Source organism: Azolla caroliniana, unplaced genomic scaffold, assembly GCF_043228905.1.
Source record: "Azolla caroliniana isolate FFs.n. ecotype wild unplaced genomic scaffold, voAzoCaro1.0.p SCAF_5, whole genome shotgun sequence".
NCBI classification, from domain to species: domain Eukaryota; kingdom Viridiplantae; phylum Streptophyta; class Polypodiopsida; order Salviniales; family Salviniaceae; genus Azolla; species Azolla caroliniana.
This window is the reverse complement of record NW_028230440.1, coordinates 5,848,147-5,866,156: the sequence shown is the minus strand read 5'-3', so window position 1 is coordinate 5,866,156 and position 18,010 is coordinate 5,848,147. Positions and strand designations below refer to the sequence as shown.

Genomic DNA, 18,010 nt, shown 5'->3' with positions numbered 1-18,010 from the left:
AAAGTTTGGTTTGGTTTTTATTTATAATAAATGGTTTGGTTTGGTTTCAAGGCCAAGAAACCGAATCGGGCCCAGTGCTAATGACGATCAGCCATATCTTGGGACCTTCAAGACATGATAGGGAAACAACCCATTAAAAACCTTCAAAGAGTAATGTAGCCACTATGAATTCTCTGGTACTTTTATAATCCATGTGCAAGATTATCTATCTTGGATCCCAAACAAAGTATATTTAAGATTAGAAATGGAATATGCACTTGATGCTAATGGGAAGAATAAATTTGAAAGTCGGAAAGGTAAAACCATATTCAGTTTGGAAAAAGAGGGGGTTTTTTTGAAACCAATGTTGTTGGTTGTAATTCCTTGCTTGATATGGATGTTAAATGTGTTTGGATTGCTGAAGCCTACATGAGTGTTCAAGAGTTTTCTAGTAAAATATGTTGCAATACTCATATAGTGGACTGTTTTGTTTTGCTCAAGTTTAATACCAATGGATGATTTATTTTTTTAGAAAAATAAAAAGTCGGAAAGGCAAAACTAAACAACAATAAAATGTGATTAAATGCCACAAAAGCCAAACAAAGGTGAAGGTATCAACAATGGGAACGGCAAGGAGGTCCTAGTAATGACACCATTGTATGTGAAAAGGATCAACATGTTGAATGACAAGGTGGGCAATTACATGAATGACCACCGCAAGGTCGTTCGGTTGTTTGTAGTGGATATAATTAGAGCAATAATAATAATACATAAGACAGAACACCACTAGTACCTAAATTTATTTAAATAAACAAGAAGGTCATTTCTAACCCATCGAAAGAAGAACCAAGAAGAAGCAATTGGAAGAGAGAGTTACGGAAGCCCTGTATTGGAGTAAGGCAATCATTTCTATCAATAATAGAGTCATATTAAATATGTAACACAAAAACCACCACAAATAACCAAATGACATATCACATTGGGATCTCAATCAAGATCCTATAGATTTTGAGAGGCCACGTGATAGGAAAACCAACAGGAAAAGGTAAACTATGACGCCTTACTAGCTCGCTTATTTAGAACTCTTTAAGGTGACAATGCCCCCGAGGTTTCCAAAAACGAGAGCTACGATTCAAATTGCCAAATACATGTCCTCTTCACCTCTCGAAAAATTGTCTCGAATACGGATAACCAAACATGCCAACCCCAACCCCAACCCCAACCCCAACCCAACCCTCCCTCCCCCGATTACATCAAGAGATCGAAAACTATCTGAAAGTGTGACCCCATGAGAAGATCCTAATAGGAAAGGCCAGCCAGCCCAGCCCGAGGAAGGCCCCTGCCCCCCGACCCGAAAAAGATTTCATTCATGGTTTGTTTGTCATCGAAACACTTTATTCATTTTACAAAGGCCTATTTATATATATACCCTCCTCTGTAACACAGAAGGAAACACCAAAACAAACAAAACAAATGATGGCTCATACCCCTCTCCCAAAACAAAGATTTAAAGAAACAACAGATTTGAGGGTGGGCGGGGTGCGCGTCTCTTGGCTTCAACGTAGTTCTCTCTTCCTCTCTCTCTTCGATTGGCGATGGCGATGGCGATGGCGATGGCATAGACGAAGGGGGAGGTGGAGTATGCATGCAGCCATGAAGAAGGAGTCGACTCCGCTGGCCCAGGAGGTGGCCTCTGTCATCCAGAAGGTGCAACAGGCAGAGAGGACCAGCAACATCTACACGTGAGTGCTAGTTCCTCAGAATCATTTTCAGCTTCTAATCATAGTTCAAAATGGGAGGGAGAGCGGGAATTTATATGCTTGTAATAACTCTCCAATTGATCTCCTGATTCACTGTAAATACGGATGAATGGGTTCCTGTTTAGAATGAATAGCATGATCTAACGAGTGAGGAAAGTTCATTTTTTGTGAAACAGTATCCGATTATTATTCATTCAGAGACTCGCTCAAGTTTTGAGGAAGTAATTACTGGTTTATATTAGGAGGTGGCTGAATCATTGTCATATTCTTGTTAGCAAGACAGTTAAAGAGAAGCATATTGATGTCAACTAATTCATTTTCTGAATCCAAGGATAGGTCCTGGTTTAGAATGTAGTGGACTACACTTGAAATAATCAAAATTTCATATTACTTGGACAGTGTTTCTTGATTACACCTCTCATGTCACATATTTACTACAAGTTAACAAGCTAACTAAAGCCATTGTTTGAGGACAGTATTATTTTCTATATATACTACACATGCATATGCACACTTTATGTCTTATGAAAGAGAGAGAGAGAGAGAGAGAGAGACGTTGGCAATGTCAACAGTGAGGAGCAGAAAAATGCTCTGGAGGAAGCTAGAAGTTGCATTGAACGGTTGGTTACAGAATATAACAAAGTTCAAGCAGATCGAGATGTGACTCAACAAGAAGCAGTAAGGGTTACTTTCATAAGTGAAATGAGTAGAACATTATATAATTCTTATCGATGATGTGGATAGCAAGATCCATTCGATTAGCTCCATGAAACTTTTTTTTATTTGTTTTAGCCTCATGCTCGTGTAAGATTTGAGGTCATGAATAAGTTAAGAATTAGATTAGATTAAGGTTCATTATATCGTTTGTTTCTACTAATACTATTATTCTTCATGCTGAATCATTTCTGACTATTACATGAATTGATGCAAAACAATTTTTGGGACAGCCTTTATGATGGTGTTTTACTTTTGTTGGGTAGTATTGTTGAAATCACTTCTTTCATCACTTTGACGAGTACTTTTATCAATGTCACTTCTTTGGTGAGGGATATTTTGGTGCTGATAAGTGTAAATATTACTAGTCAGTATATATAAGTTTCTTATAAAAGTAAATCTAAATGTATATACTTTTTCTTTTTGCTTCATAACTTATATTTTTGGAGTATGCGGCATGTAGTTTGCTAGCACCGAGTTTTATGAGGAAGGCCTAAGACGTGACAAAGAATACATGCATGAGCTTGAGTTGAAGCTTGAAGAGGTAATATTCCTTGTATCGTTTTTATAAGAATACAGAGACAATTTTCACTTACTGCTCAAGAAGATGATGCAAAATAAAGTTTTAATTTATTCAAACATTGGATTCCTTTCTTGTGAGAAACCTAAAGAAATGGTAGAAACTGAAAACGAACCAAAGCAAAATGCAAAATTAAATTACTGTCAAATCATGAAGCACAAACGTTTGTTCTTAACATATGGCAAATTTTTGCTAGCTATGATAAGACTCCACATTCTCTCTAATGTTGCTAATGCAGGGGCATGTGGAGAGCTACTCATCATGCTAGAGAGTTGACAAAAATCCTTCCTAGGACTATATTATGATCATATACTTTCCACTTATCTCTGTGTAGCAACGAATGCTCTTGTGTAGTTACCTATGATACAATAATTTTAAATACCATGCCATTGGTAAAAATGCGGGTAAAAAGGGTTCTAATCTGATCGAAGGCAGATCACCCAAGTAGAGTGGCTTAGATTCATAGAGTTGCATTGGATGTAATGTGCAAAGGTGATTAGACTCCACTCGTATGGCATCAAAACTAGTACAAGCCAAGCCGAATCTGTTATCTGTCAAAACGACTTTCTTCCATTAGCAGTTAACGACGACAAGGTGATTGATGATACTATGGTGTTTTGAAAAGCATCTTGTTTGTAAGCCCTCCTACCATTCTTTTCAGCCCATTTACTTAAGGTAGGTGTCATTATAAATCCAAATAGCTTTTCCATAAGAGAACTGAGAATTACCAATAGTTATTTACATCATTTATGTAAGTTTTGATCCAATTCGTACTCCAATCTTGAGATATGCTATGTTGCAATGCACAGTTAAACATAGCAATAATCCAGACATTAACCATTTCGGTCTTGATACTTTGAAGATCCATTGTATTGTGAGTGGCCAATTTCTTAAGCCCCATTCCTATCTCTCAATAGTAAAGAAGGAAGGCAAGTGTGAAAGAGAACTATAGCAGATTATCTTTCTTGCATTTGATTGCTCAAATAAGACCTTATAACCAATATACAAATCCATAACAGTTAAGTTACCATTATTCTTAACATGCTTACGCTTAGGATTTCTCTAAGATTTTCTGCATGCATTTGCTTTCTTTCTCATGAGAGCGGAGAAATTGTCAACACAGAGGAGAGAGATTTGGAACATGATGAAATTTAGAACGCATTGAAATGCAAGAACACTTCTCAGAAATGGAATTGTCCATGTTTTTAAGAATTGTGGATAAGCAACTCTGATCTCAAAAGATGCAGTCCCCTCCCTGCCATCTAATTGGGCAAAACATTGTCTTAATTAGATTTTAGCTATTCCACATGCTTCCATTAGTAAGAAACCTCATGGAAGAATCAAGCTGATCTACTCTTTGAAAATGGTAGTTCCGAAGTTATATCTCGAGATGTGCCTTCTTCTTTTTGGCCTTGATGTCAATCAGTCAAGTCAGTCATATTCTCTGATAATTGAGGTTTAGACAAATGCCTACAACAGAAAAGCAAGTGTAGGGCTCTTCTTTCTAGATGGTAGATTGATTCTATTAAGAACCAAGGAACCAAACTATTTTCGGATCATGAACTGCAACGTGATGACTTCACTAATTTTTTCATTACTTAGACATAAATAGACATGAATGTAAATGAAAGTCACCGAGCCACCTTTTGAAGACATATAAAAATGTATGCACAGCTAAGGTTTAATGTCTTTCTGTTTCTTTTTTATGTAAGGCAGAAAGAAGAATATATCATATGCATTCAGAGAGAGTGGCAGGAAAAACTAAAAGAGCAAACCGGAACTCTCACCAAAGAAAAAGCTGAAGTTGTTAATCAATTACATACACTGCAGGATGAGCTTCAATCTCTCCATAAGTTCCGTACTTGCCAGGCAAATATATAAATTCCCTGAACTCTGGTTGCAGTTTAAAGTGTGATCTGCCCTGGATTACGTAGGTCGTTTTGAGTGTGATAGTGATCTGCCCTGGATTACCCAGGTCTTTCTGAGTGTGATATATCAATCGTGGAAGTCTATGTTTCAATACAATTGCCAAAATTAGATGAGCACCCTCCACTATTCCATATTATGGGAAACTTTGTATGTGTTGCCTCTGCTTTGGAAGACATAAGTTGTTGTGTGGGTGTTTCAAAATTACTTGAAATCACAACATGAATGAGAATAGAAATTGAAGAAATCAAGTGTTCCAATATAGTTTCATTTTCATTTTCTAATCAACAGGTGGTCAACCTGTCAAAGTCATTTAAGTTTCGGTTAACATGGAAATGCGGATTTGCAATGGATATCTTCTTTATGGAGTCAATCAAGCAGTAATGTCTTGTAAGAGATGATATAATAATCACCTAAACTGCTAGATTCTGTACTGTTCAGATTGAAATTGAAGAAGAGCTTAAACGGAGGAAAGAACAGCTGATTGAGCAACAAGAAAAGGAGAAAAATAACCTTGTGGAACTTGAGAGGAAATACATGGAGCAGGTATGCTCTGACTATTGACAATTGTGATTTTTTTGTCCAATCATGAACAAACTGGGGATGACATAATGATGCGGATGTGATCTTTCAGAGCAATAATTTGAAACGGGATTACGAGAAGAGTTTAGCTGAAATCCATGCTCAACTTGAAAAGGAGATCGAGGAGCATGTTGGAACAAAAATTATGCACATTCTTCAAGATGTTGGTCTTTTCAATCCGTAACACTGTTGGAAAGATGTGTAATACAAATGTTCATTCGTTTTTGTATATACATTGTGGAGCTATCCTGAACGGTCTCTGGTGGGGATATCTAAATCACTACATTGCATATGGTGGTTTACCCTTTAGTAATAGATCAAATCACTCTGGAGATATGGTCCTCTATGGATAAACTTTTAACCACTCTGGGAATTTTACACCTATTGATACTCAGTTTTATGTTGTATATTGATGGAGCTCAGAATTTAGCAGGGATTGACATGTCTGACAATCGAGGATTCCCTATTTGAAATTGAGTAGAACCCTCCTCTGGGGAAGGTTGCTGTTCAATACACGAGATAATGTAATTCGTGAAGGTAGACTATAAGCTCATCAGAGTCATAAATGACCTCTTTTGTCACTCTTGCTGACATACCTGGTTTAGTTGCACTTCCAAAAAAATTCACAATTACTGAATGGGAGGATATAGTAACCAGAGTGATCAAGATGAAATTTTAGTCAGCACAGGAAATAAAGGAATGACTTTGTGTGGCTAGAGAGAATATAAAAAATCATTGAGAGAAAAAAACCATTCTGTTTTTCCTTATTGATTCGGCCTTCTGGTTTAGTGTCTTTAAAGGCTCATTTAATTTTGGAGGAATCCTGCATGAAAAGTGTGCTGTTTGGTTAGGTCATCAAACCTTTTGGCACTTTCTATTTCTTGCTTTACTCGGTGTGTTTTATTCCATGGAATTTCTCTTTTTAAAGGCAGTACCTTTTTTATTAGCAAAGAAACTGATAACAATGGCACTCAACTTGCATTTCTCTAGAATGAGAGATTGCAAGAAGAGTTGAGGATGCATGTTGAAGTTACAAATGGTCTCCAAAAGGAAAAATCTTCTTTGCAATTAGAAGCAGCAAAATTAGCTCGTGATGTTGATTTATTACGACAAGCTGAAGCTCTCCACCTTCAACGGAGCTCTACCCAGGCACGATGTATTTCTGGCAATAGCAATAAGGTATAACTCTTCTTTTTTCCTGGATTTTCTCAGTGTTCAAAAGATGATCATTGACATGGCCTTTTCCTACTATGTCATGTTATCTTTGTTGTCAAAACCATCATCAGCAAGATTGAGTGAGATCTATAACATGGAGGCTTAAAAATAATGATTACATTAAGAACATGTGGATTGATTGCTTATGTATCCAATCAGTCATATGTTTGTCTAGATGAATTTTTATTATGCCAGATGCACTTGTAGTATTTTCATCCTCAACGTGAAACCCTTTAGGTGCACATAATCTTAACTTCACCCAATGTCCCTACGAACACCCTAGAAGCAAGAAGATCCATAGGACTTTGTGACGAGGAAGTGAGTCTCATTCATTGTCTATCTAGCAATTGAAGTTATTCATCCTCTGATGAAATACGCCTCAAGTACAACATTGCGTTCTTTTCTCTAAATAGTTGAACTGTGTTTCCTTTTAAACGGTTCAGTTTCTACCCTGTTTTTTTTTTATGCTCATATTCCTGAAGGGTTTCGCAGTTATCTCTCCTTAGGATCTTCTCCCACTTCCTTTTGAAGGGCCAAAATTAGTATCAATATAAGCAACATGCATATAGGTCTCATAAACTGTATCTAACTCCATGGTATGCACAAACCTATTTAGGATGCATAAAAAAAGAACATGAAATTTCAATGAGGCGGAGGAAAAAATATTTGAAGTGGTTAGGGTAGACAACTATGATGGTACTCTACTTTATAGAGCTCACTCAAAACTGAAGAAAATGTACATGTTGAAATGAGTCAAATGAGTCTTCAAAAATGCGTGATAGATTGGTATAAACACTGGAAGTGAAGTCCATCTCTATTTGGTATTTCTTCCAGGAGATCACTGTTAGGTGTATATCTTGTTTGGCGCTAGAATATTCCATGGGTGCGAATAACAATGCACTTCTCTCTGATGTGCATTTTTAATCTCTCCTTCACATTATTTGCAAAATTATTCAGTTATAGGTACCAATTCAAAGAGCATGTCCTGCTTCAATCTCTAATGGTGGGGGAAACTCTGGGCTGGCATATTTTTTTGTGAGCACTGCCTCAGTCTCTATTTGAATCCATCCTCTGGCAAGTTGTGGACAATCTGTGGTAAGCCATCCTTGAGGGAGACAAATTTTGTGCAGTATTCACATAGATCTTGCAATTGTCCATAGGCATGTAATGTTTGGTTTAATGTTTTGGACTATGGGACTTTATTATGGGTTTCAGACTCTCTCCTCTCCAGTAGGTTTTTGTTCAAGTACAGATGAGATACTTCAACCATTGGCTGAGTGTTGTCTTTGCTTTCTGAGATTCTGCGGATCGTGGCATGATTGGTGTATTTGCAATGCATTCTTATTTTATAGGAATTTCTCCACATATTTAAAGAAGGAACTGGTAATATGGCACTTCTCTTTGGGATGGGGGAGATTTCCATCTTTGTTCAATTAATGATGCCCAATTTGCATTGTTGTTCAACATGTCTCAACATGGCTTGTTCTCAGTGTGATGGTTTGGAGAAGGGTTTATAAATTCTATGTATTTTATGGTGATCGACTGACCTTACTCTGTATTGTTTTTCATAATTAATATGATTGTGATTATAAAAATAGAAAGACCAAACACATATAACTTAGTTGTTAGCTTGTGGGATTTCAATCAGGGTCTATTGGTCAATAAAAATCGATTAAAATTAGGGTGTAGCCCCAATGTGAAAAAGAAATACATCTTGTACCCTTGTGTAGTGCATTTTAGTTCTGTTCACCCTGGATTCTTGGATTTTGAAAAAGAAAGAAGAGGAGAGACTTGATTCTTGGTTTTGACAGCTACAAAAATTAGAGAAGAGCTTGGGTCAAGTGATCCGTCAATATAGTGCTGAGAGAACAGAGATTGAAGAAGAGCACAAGAAACGGACAGCAGCTCTTCAGGCTGAAAAACAGGTTCAATGCATCAACTGCTATTGTATCTCACATGAATAATAAGGATTTAGTTCCTGATATTGCTATTTCCATCTCCATTGAATGTTTTATGATAGACATTGAAGCGGTTGGCACAATCAAAAATCCATGAGCTGAGGAAAGTGAGGCAGCTTGCACAGCAAGTGCTGAAAGAACGGGGGGAGGTCGAAAGTTTCCTCATCGAGTCTTTGCATCATGTCATGGAACATATTCAAACATCAAAAAAGCATTCAAGAAAGGCTCCAGTTAATAATATGTCATCTCGAGCCACAGCCCAAGTAACTAGAATGGCTCTGCCAATAAGTACCATGTCCACCACCAACTCTCATCGGCTCATCGCTGCCAGTAGGGGTGCCTCACCATCCTCGCCTTTAATCCGCTGCAAGACCAGCCCTCAGCTGCTCCCAACCCGGAAAATGACTAGCCAAGAAGTTCCTGTATCAAAGAATAATGTGGAGAATATGCCTGTTAACATTATGCAGAGCTTGAAACAAGTACCTGTGAGAATACTAGGTGGCCCAAAGGTGGACATCTCCCACTTGACATGGGAGGACAGAGAGAAAGTTTTAAGGCATTTGTTCCAAAAGATACATAGCTCCCAAAGTCAGACAATACATCCACCAGCTGATGATGCTGCATACCCATCTCATCATAGTGGGTATGACTTGTTGTATGGATCTCTCACAAGTGATGATGATGTTTTAAGTGTCAGTTAGCTGGAGAGATGTGAACTACTGATACAAACTTATAATTTGCTGAATATTTCTGAAGTGGCAGAAGGTTTTTAAATGTTTCCTTCACATCAAGCACAGAGGGGATCTGTCAACAGCATTTCAATTGTTTCATATCCCTCCAATAGTGCAAGGTCGTCTTGTATTTATTGATCCCAATTGGCGGTCACAGGGAGTTAGAAGAGCAATCAATATGGTCAGAAAGGAAGACTTGGATTTCTGTATAAATTCTGTCCATGTCAAGCAGATTGCAAGCCAATAAGCAGAGTTAGCAAATAGAGAATGTACACAAGAATGCACAAAAGAAAAGTGTGTATTATATATGAGTTAGTTTAATCTTGTAATGTGATCAACTATTCCTTTGCCTAATGTTATTGCAACGTGCAATTTCTTAGTTTATGGTAACCATAGATTCTGGACTGGCTTGTGCAACTGGATTGGGGAAGTGAATCCCATCTATGTGTTGTTGGATCACGATAGCATCTGCGTTTTGGCCTTGGGATGCATATGATGGGGAATTTAAGAGTTTCTATGAAAGTCTACACTTGTATCAAGTAGATATAGGCCACTAGTAGTATCTTTGCTAGATGTTAGTAAGTGCACCCTTTTACATGTTAGCACTTGTCTTATCTGCATCCTTCTCACGCATTTTCAATGTTACATAGATGCACATGCGACAAGATTATATGTACAAAAAGCACCTTGTAGTGTACTGTCTCATTATAAGCAATAAAGAATGTTAGGGTTAGCTCTTGAGTTATTGGATTTTTTATTGGAACCTAATATCAATTTGCCAAAACTAATGAATGCCAAGTTATTGGTTGATCAACACAATACCCAAATTTGACAAATACATGACAAAGTTGTTTAAATAATCAAGAACACTAATGAGCCTATTAGTTCTTGTTAGGTCGTAGGCTAAACCATTCATAATAGTGAAATTAGTAGTAGTTTCTTAGTAGTTAAACTTTCAATCCCATTGCATGCCAAGGTGTTTGCCTATATGTTGGTGGTATCTTATTAGTGGGTAAACTATAGATAAGAGGAGAATAGTTTTATAACTAAACTTATTTGAATGGTAGAAGTTCAAAACATTTGACAAGTTGCCACTTGTGGTTATGGATGGAGAAGTCTAGTTTCTTATTATGTGCAAACATCATGGAACTAAGGGAATAAATGAAAATGTGGAGGAATACATCTCGAAGACATTGATCATACATGAGTGATTCATCAATGGATTGAATCTCATTAGGCATATGGTTGTGCAATGTGGACAATAATAACATCAAAACTTAAAAAGATCCCAATTATATGGAGAAAGCAAGATTCACAAAATGAATGGATGAAGTGCGAATGAGAAATATAAATAGAGAGAGAGAAAACAATTATAAAGAACTTTTAGGGGGACCCAAACATGGAATTACAATATATGCCTGAGGGTTGGGGTTGGAAAAGTGAACCAAATAGCTTCCCAAATATGTTCTACATTTTATATAGGATTTTATGTATGTGCATGAGGTAGAATTGGGAGTGCCATATAAGAGGAAAATCCTAGAGGATCTTGGCTTTGCCAACTTGACACGATGAATTAGGCACATGGCCTATGTTGGGTTGGGAAAGCTAACCAAGAGGTAGGGCACTCTAGGATCACTTGAACCTATCCATCGCACATGAACAAGGAAAAACTTAGCCTAAGGTGGTGGAAGTGTATGCAATATTCGCGAGTTTGAAAAAGGGTAATTGGAAATTAGGGATGCATACTCTAAGATACATTTAGGATATACAATTTGATTTGGTATCAATATAGTCCAAGGGACATAGTTGTTTGGTTATTGTGATTCCAATCCATTAAGAATTGGAGGATAGGGTTTACTTTTTAGGCTACTTTGAGTTTTTCTAATGTGTCTAATGTTCAACATCTCTTGACACGAAACCATGCAAATAGTTTGAAGGGACATGTTTAGTATAATAGGGATCACTAGTCAAGTGAACCACCTTGTAACATATCAAAGTTGGCCTAGTGGCACAATTATAAGGGTCAATGTCAATCAATTGTTAGTCTAATTATGACCAATGACAAACTTGGCTATAATCCACAACCATTGAGGCATAAGAGTCCACCAAGTCATACCAAATAACAAGGCTCATAAAGGGGCTCTAAGTTGGGAACAAAAAGGTATCAACTATGAGAAACGACAACATGGATTATCGTAATCGAGGCAAAAGTCTCCAACAAATATCTTGAAAAATACAAGGCCATGAAGCAACAAACTTGGCTTTTATACAAATGGTAGGCTTCATATAACAATATATAGCAAGATCTCAAGATCTTTTAAATTAACCAAGCATGAGGGTACATATACATACCCATTACATTAATTGAGAGATACATTTGTCTTAATTAAATTGATAAGTATAAGGTAAGAAACATATTGTGGAGAGGCCATGCGAGGCACCATGCACACAACCCATGCGGTTGCTCATGAGGCCATCATGTGTAATAGTTAAGCACCATGCATGCATGTGTAATTGCCCATTTGAGGCCTCTATATAAGTGGAGCGTTTGCCCACCAAAAAGGCAAAAGAGGTTCCCCTTCTTGTGTACACAATATGAGATATATCACATAAAAAGATAAATTATTGCTAATTAAAAAAACATGTATTTCTCAATTAATTATTATGGATTGAAAGCTACATGAAAGGAATAGTTACATGCTTTATGCAATCATTTTAGGAAGGATTCATATACATTGCTTCACCAATATATATGTAAAAGTAAAACATGATATTTTATTTTGAGGATGAGAAGTTGTTTCATATATATATATATATATATATATATATATATATATAATATAACCATTTGCAACTAAAAGAGTTTCTCTTAAAAACCAACCTCTATCCTATGTACATTGTCTTAACTAATGGAAGTAGTAATTTTTTTGGAAAAAAAAAACCAACCTCTCTTAAATTTTGTGGTAATCAATACACCAAATAAGAGAAATTTTAAAGAGATGATACACAGTGACTGTTTTGTTACTTTGAAAGGTAGAAATATTAGAAGAAGTGGGTCGTTTACATCAACATAATGTTGATAAATGAATATGTACTCACGTGCTGATATATTATCTTTCTTTGATATTGATATTATGTGGGTTTGTACTTAGTGTTACGAGATGCTACTTTTGTTTTAACTTTTTATCATAGAAAGCTATGAGAAAAATAAATTGCATTTTCTATGATATTTTGTAGATTTATGCAAATGTCTTATATGTACTTATGCTTTGGACAATTAACGAGGTTTTTAGAATATCAAAGGACTACCAAAATATACCTTCCCTGAAATATACCAAAAGTTTGACATGTTTTACAAAATATACCTTCCCTGAAATTCTAGGTTGCATGTAAACTCATAATGTTGTTGGATATCGGTGATAACGTGAGAAAATTTCACCACTTCATTATAACTAAATCTACTCCCAAAACTTTCAAGTTGTTAATGATAGAACTTGTAAGATATTTACCATTTTCTCCTAGCCGTAATTGTAACAAATAGAACCTTTCTTTTGCAACCTTTGCATGTTCTTCCGATGCATGCTCAAAATAGTTTGACCTTGATTTTTATTCAGATCAATATAAACTTGGTGCCATATGATTTTTACCACCACTTGAGAGAACTCTCCTCCTCTAAGAATGGGGTGCCTAAATGATATGGTTTGAAACATTGAGCGAGCTCAATAGGATCCTCCAACTTTTTTGAATATTTGGTAAGTATCTTGATTTGGCCTAATGGTCTTGATCTTAACAAAAAAAACCTACTTTTTTGAAGTCATCAAGAGACTTCAACGTAAGTACAACCCCACAGTGATTTCCCATGTTACGTTTGATCCTATCCTTTGGTATGTCTATTTGCAACACATGTTTTTGGAAGCTACCTAGAGCGAGGAAGAAGCTTGTAATAAAGACTCATCCACCACTTGTTAGTTGTTGGCTCCAATGTGAGACCGGCTTCACCATCATACCAATATCCTACGGATAAAACAAGGTAAGCTTGTAACACTAGTTTTGGAGAAACGTATGAAGCGTACTCTTGCTATAATCCCCATGTCCTCGATGAGACATGTATGTGAATCAATATTCTTTGTCACTCAGGAGTAAATACAAAACCCTCATTGAGGTGTCCATTCTATGTTCACGTGCCATGGTGCATTCTAGACTCTCATGGGAAACTTTGTGGATATTAGCAAGCTACTTTATTACGGCCATCTCATGAGAGAAGATTCGAGAGGGTCGAAAGAGCTTTTCCAACATCTTTTTGCTCATGTTGAGGTTCAAGAAAATACTTTTCAACTCCTTTACAATGAGGAAATTGTTGACATGGAGTTGATAATATTGTGAAACATACATTTGAATTCATTATGATTGAAGTGTCTTAAGTGTATCCCTATTGTCATTCCATTCCTTGAGCTTGGTCCTTAATGTATGTCATGTGAACCTCACAATTGTGGCCATGAAGTCAACGACGATGGCAAGGAAACAATGATTGCAAAGTCAAGGGGGAGGCAAGCATGTGGTTGTCATTAGCAAGGACGACAATTGGAGCCCAAGGGGTTAGAGCATAGGTTCACAAGAAAAGAGAAGAAAAGAGAGAACAACACATTAGAGAAGAAAAAAGCAAAAGCAAACTTTCAAACACTACATTAGGCAAAAGCGAAAGTGAAAATGACATCCAACAAAATAGAAATAGTTGGATGTGTTGTAGCATTGGTTTTCCGTGGTCTTTGCTATTTTTCATAAATATCTAGGATTTTGTATGCATTTAAATTGCCAAGCATGAATGTCACATGAAGGAAGCAAGCAAATAATCGTGCCACCCAAACTTTTATGGCTAAAATCACTTTAGATAGCCTATCATTGGCATTCCAAGAAGTACGCCAAAAAACTTCATCACACCTCATTAGTTGCCTAACATTGACATTACTCGAAGTAAGCCAACAATCTTTAGGATACCAACTATGTTTTGCTTTGAATTGAAACCAGAAAGGCTAAAGAGTGTAGAAAAGCATTCTGATGCTAAACTAGTATTCCCATGTTTTTACAATTCTTCCTTTTCCTTTTCTTCATTTCTGCATTAACACTAATTCTTCCTCATTGGAAATTACTTAAGGCATTTCATGCAAGGTTACTAATGGCATCTAAGCCAGTTTAGTGTGTGATTCCAAGGCTATCTTAGGTGTGTTATGCCTAGTGAAGGATGCCCCATAATAATTAATACCTCTTTCCCCATGTCCCAGACCCTGGCAATATTCACATCTTGAGGTGTTGTCAGTTGAGACAAATCCAAGAGAGTATTCCATCTTCGTCAGTTAGTTTTACAGAATATCTACATGACTTCACCAATTCCTTTGAATGTTTTGACAGTAATCATTAAGTGTCTCATGTTTTGAATCTTGTACATCAATACAAAAAATTGCATCAGCCAAAAGAGTATGTATATGCTGTGGATCAACCACAGAGGACTACTCAATGAGATATTAATTAGATTCAGTTCTGATTTGGAAAAAATGCATAGTTATTTCTTTGCAGGAGCTAAGAAAGCTTCGAGCTGAGTCTTCAATTGTTTGTTGGACTTGGTATAGTAAGCGATCTCTTCTGCGTGTTTCTTGTCATCATATGCCTTCCGCTCGCTCTCTCGTTTCTCGATGAGATCACATTTGTTCTGTATTATGCATATTATTGTGATGCATCAAACAAGAAGAAAGTTTAAGTAAAGAAGGTGGACACCACATGAATGACAAGTCGGCGCATCAAATTCTTTATTAATCTAATGAAAGGAGCCCACCTTCCATTCTGCAACTTGGCGATCCAATTCCTTGATTTCAATCTCCAACTGTTTATTTAAACATCCAAAACAACAAAAAAAAGCTAATCAATTTGAGTATCTTTGATCTTTCTCAGGGGAAATACCAGAGAAAATCCCTGATTAACTTATAGAGTTTAGATTCTTGGGGGTTATAAAAAGCTTTGCCTGCTGAATTCGAGTTTCCATGTTAACTTTCCCGCAGTCTGCTTGCAAAGCCTTTCTTAGTCCGAATGCAACACTACTCTCGTAGAGAGTTTGATATGCAGCAATGGTCTGTTGGAAAATTGCTTCAAGATATAATTAGTCAGACCAGATCACGAGCCTATTTTACTAGAACCAATCAATACTGTTCAGCTTACCAAATGGTCTTATGAATTAATGGCTGTTAAACCAATATTAGATATCATTATTATTACTATAGCTTGATCTATTGATCAGGAAACTATGGTATTTTCTGCATAAGGCCAGAAGATGTGTAACAATCAGCTTCATCTAATAGAGCTAATTACATGACTCAACTGTCTCAGATATCTATGTGAAAGCCTTTTGGAACTAGGCAAAGGTTGATGATGAAGGAATCTGCAATGATACATACCCTAGAAGTCTTTCAAATGTTCATAATGGATTAATTTAGGCAGCACTCGATGTTTTACTACCATTCGAAGCTCATCCCGCACTCGAAGGAGCAAGAGGCCCCTCTCAGCACAATTCACGGTCACTTGACGGATGATCTCATCAAAACACTGCATGATACAAAAATCTAAAGCAAATATATATCACACGAGGATTTGATGTTTATAATCCTTCAAATTTATATATAAACAGATTTCAAATTATTGTTTTCCTGGCAACAATGTTCATATCGACCCAACATTGAAGACAGTAAGGCTTAAGAGCTTCACATACATTTTTCCATTTGGCCCTTACATATTTCAAGATTGATCCCTTTAACTAGAGGTGTCATGATCATTAATAAGTTGAATTAAACCTGGGCATAGAGCTCTTCTCGGATGGGACAAATTCCTGTCTCACGAGCTTGTCTCCGTTGCAATTCCTGGTCCAACTTCTCCTGAATATCATTGAATGCAAACATTTTGGGAATCCCGAGTAAGATAGCAGTAACTGGAGTAAGATAACAGTAACTATGTCTTTTTGACATCTTGCCTGAAGGTTGACAACATCGAGCCTAGTTGCAGGGGAGCTGGAGACATGTTGGATATACTTAGCACCTTCATCTGACCATATCCTGCTAGTTTGCATACAACATAAGTACTTATTTACATCCTATAATTGTCTATATCTAATGCATATGCATGTATAATGTACGTAACAACACTTCATTTTGCAAAGAGAATGTAACGTGCCTTGGTGGCAGAAGAGAATCCAGGACATCTTCTGTTTGCAATATGCTTGGTTTTTGCTGTTCCGCGCCTGCTTTCTTGTTCTAGTGTATGTGTGTGTGCATGTGCCATGTATCCAAATAAACACATGATATACAACTAGTATTAAGAATGGAGAATGTAAGAAAACTCCCTCCCTCTCTCTCTTAGAGTCACAATGCGCACTCTCAATTGCACCCTTTGATTTGTAAAATTCTGGAACATGTATTCATCTCTCAACTACACACATAACCCTAAGAGAAAATGTGTTACTTTTGGTTCTATAATGGTTTAATACAGTGTTTGATGTCTGGAGAGTAAAACGATCATCTATTTCTCGTGAATTAGAATTTCTGCTAGATATATATATATATATATATACATACAAGAAAATGAACACACAGATGCACATATATTTAAAAGCAGTACAAAGTAGTGCATACAGATTTCAACTTGTCTTTGTGTTGGGAGAGGGAAGCAGAGTCCTTGGTGGTGACGACGCTGGGGTTGTTGTACTTGACAAGGGACGGCCATGCCGCACGTGCATCGTCTGATTTGAGGGCCGCTTGTTGATCTGTGGCTGCAGTGCCGGACTCTCCCATATTACTTGTCCCTGCAAAGGCCTTCCTTCCTTCCTTCCTTCCTTCCTTCCTTCCTGCTGGATGGATGGATGGATGGATGGACGGATGCTATATATGCATCGACAGCAAATCTGTGGGAAGGGGATATACAGAGATTGATCGATCGAAGGGAGGGAGGCCAAAAAAAAAGAGGGCCTGTTCTGGGACACAGCAGAGAAACAGGCAAAATACTTACGAAACAGGGAGATCAGATAAGGAAACAAAAGCAACGCAATGAAGAAGAAGAAGAAGAAGAAGAAACAACCGCCTGCGCACCCTTTGGATGGGGGGGGGGGTATGAATTTACATACATAAAACAAAAAAAAACACTAATAATCTGCTGCAAATAGGAATATATAATGAAATGGCGAAATATGAAATACTGCTGCTGCTGCAAATCTGTAATGGCTATGGCCATGGATGGATTTCCTTAATTGAATTCATTCATTCACTCATTCGACCCCACACACTCGTTTCGTTTCCATACATATATGACCAAATATATACATAATATTTCATCATAATAAGAATTATGCAGGTTATTCACCTGAACTGACCGCAATCTAATAAATAAATAATCGTGATGAGCACCTTTAGTATAAATATATTTGGCATTATGAATTGCCACTTTTAGCAAAGTGTCTCCTTTTGGAAAGTAATTGATTCTTTTGGGGGCTCTCCTTCAGGATTACCCCTAAAGACATGTGAGTTAGCAATA

At 37.0% G+C, this 18,010-nt stretch overlaps 2 protein-coding genes across 5 annotated transcripts; one reads left to right on the top strand and one right to left on the bottom strand.

The window, feature by feature from the left end:
- Positions 1-1,561: 1,561 nt before the first annotated feature.
- LOC147863897 (uncharacterized) lies at positions 1,562-9,824 on the top strand. 4 transcript variants are annotated; one of them, XM_087319777.1, is made up of 9 exons: positions 1,562-1,721; positions 2,312-2,417; positions 2,917-2,997; positions 4,750-4,902; positions 5,401-5,505; positions 5,594-5,704; positions 6,532-6,720; positions 8,568-8,681; positions 8,777-9,824. In XM_087319777.1, exons 1-9 carry the CDS (start codon positions 1,621-1,623, stop codon positions 9,413-9,415), a joined length of 1,599 nt encoding a protein of 532 aa, XP_087175903.1. In that variant the 5' UTR covers positions 1,562-1,620; the 3' UTR covers positions 9,416-9,824. The 4 variants fall into 4 exon arrangements, with proteins under 4 accessions (XP_087175903.1, XP_087175904.1, XP_087175905.1 ...); XM_087319778.1 differs by lacking the exon at positions 2,917-2,997; XM_087319780.1 differs by lacking the exon at positions 2,312-2,417 and having other exon boundaries at positions 1,566-1,721.
- Positions 9,825-14,895: 5,071 nt separating this feature from the next.
- LOC147863896 (28 kDa inner dynein arm light chain, axonemal-like) lies at positions 14,896-17,280 on the bottom strand. Its single transcript, XM_087319875.1, has 8 exons — positions 17,116-17,280; positions 16,658-16,737; positions 16,458-16,539; positions 16,282-16,362; positions 15,950-16,036; positions 15,459-15,566; positions 15,273-15,320; positions 14,896-15,149 (listed from the first exon to the last, which is right to left on the bottom strand). The coding sequence occupies exons 1-8, from the start codon at positions 17,272-17,274 to the stop codon at positions 15,003-15,005; spliced, it is 792 nt and encodes a 263-aa protein (XP_087176001.1). The 5' UTR covers positions 17,275-17,280; the 3' UTR covers positions 14,896-15,002.
- Positions 17,281-18,010: the final 730 nt, after the last annotated feature.

What these genes read in the sequence shown, in the direction of transcription:
- LOC147863897 (XM_087319777.1), top strand. Translation starts at nt 1,621, where the DNA reads ATGCATGCAGCCATGAAGAAGGAGTCGACTCCGCTGGCCCAGGAGGTG. An exon ending in AGGACCAGCAACATCTACAC is followed by an intron (nt 1,722 to 2,311) that starts GTGAGTGCTAGT and finishes CAATGTCAACAG; the next exon opens with TGAGGAGCAGAAAAATGCTC. An exon ending in AGAGGAAATACATGGAGCAG is followed by an intron (nt 5,506 to 5,593) that starts GTATGCTCTGAC and finishes GTGATCTTTCAG; the next exon opens with AGCAATAATTTGAAACGGGA.
- LOC147863896 (XM_087319875.1), bottom strand. Translation starts at nt 17,274, where the DNA reads ATGGGAGAGTCCGGCACTGCAGCCACAGATCAACAAGCGGCCCTCAAA. An exon ending in GATTCTCTTCTGCCACCAAG is followed by an intron (nt 16,540 to 16,657) that starts GCACGTTACATT and finishes GCAAACTAGCAG; the next exon opens with GATATGGTCAGATGAAGGTG. An exon ending in GCCAAGTTGCAGAATGGAAG is followed by an intron (nt 15,150 to 15,272) that starts GTGGGCTCCTTT and finishes TGCATAATACAG; the next exon opens with AACAAATGTGATCTCATCGA.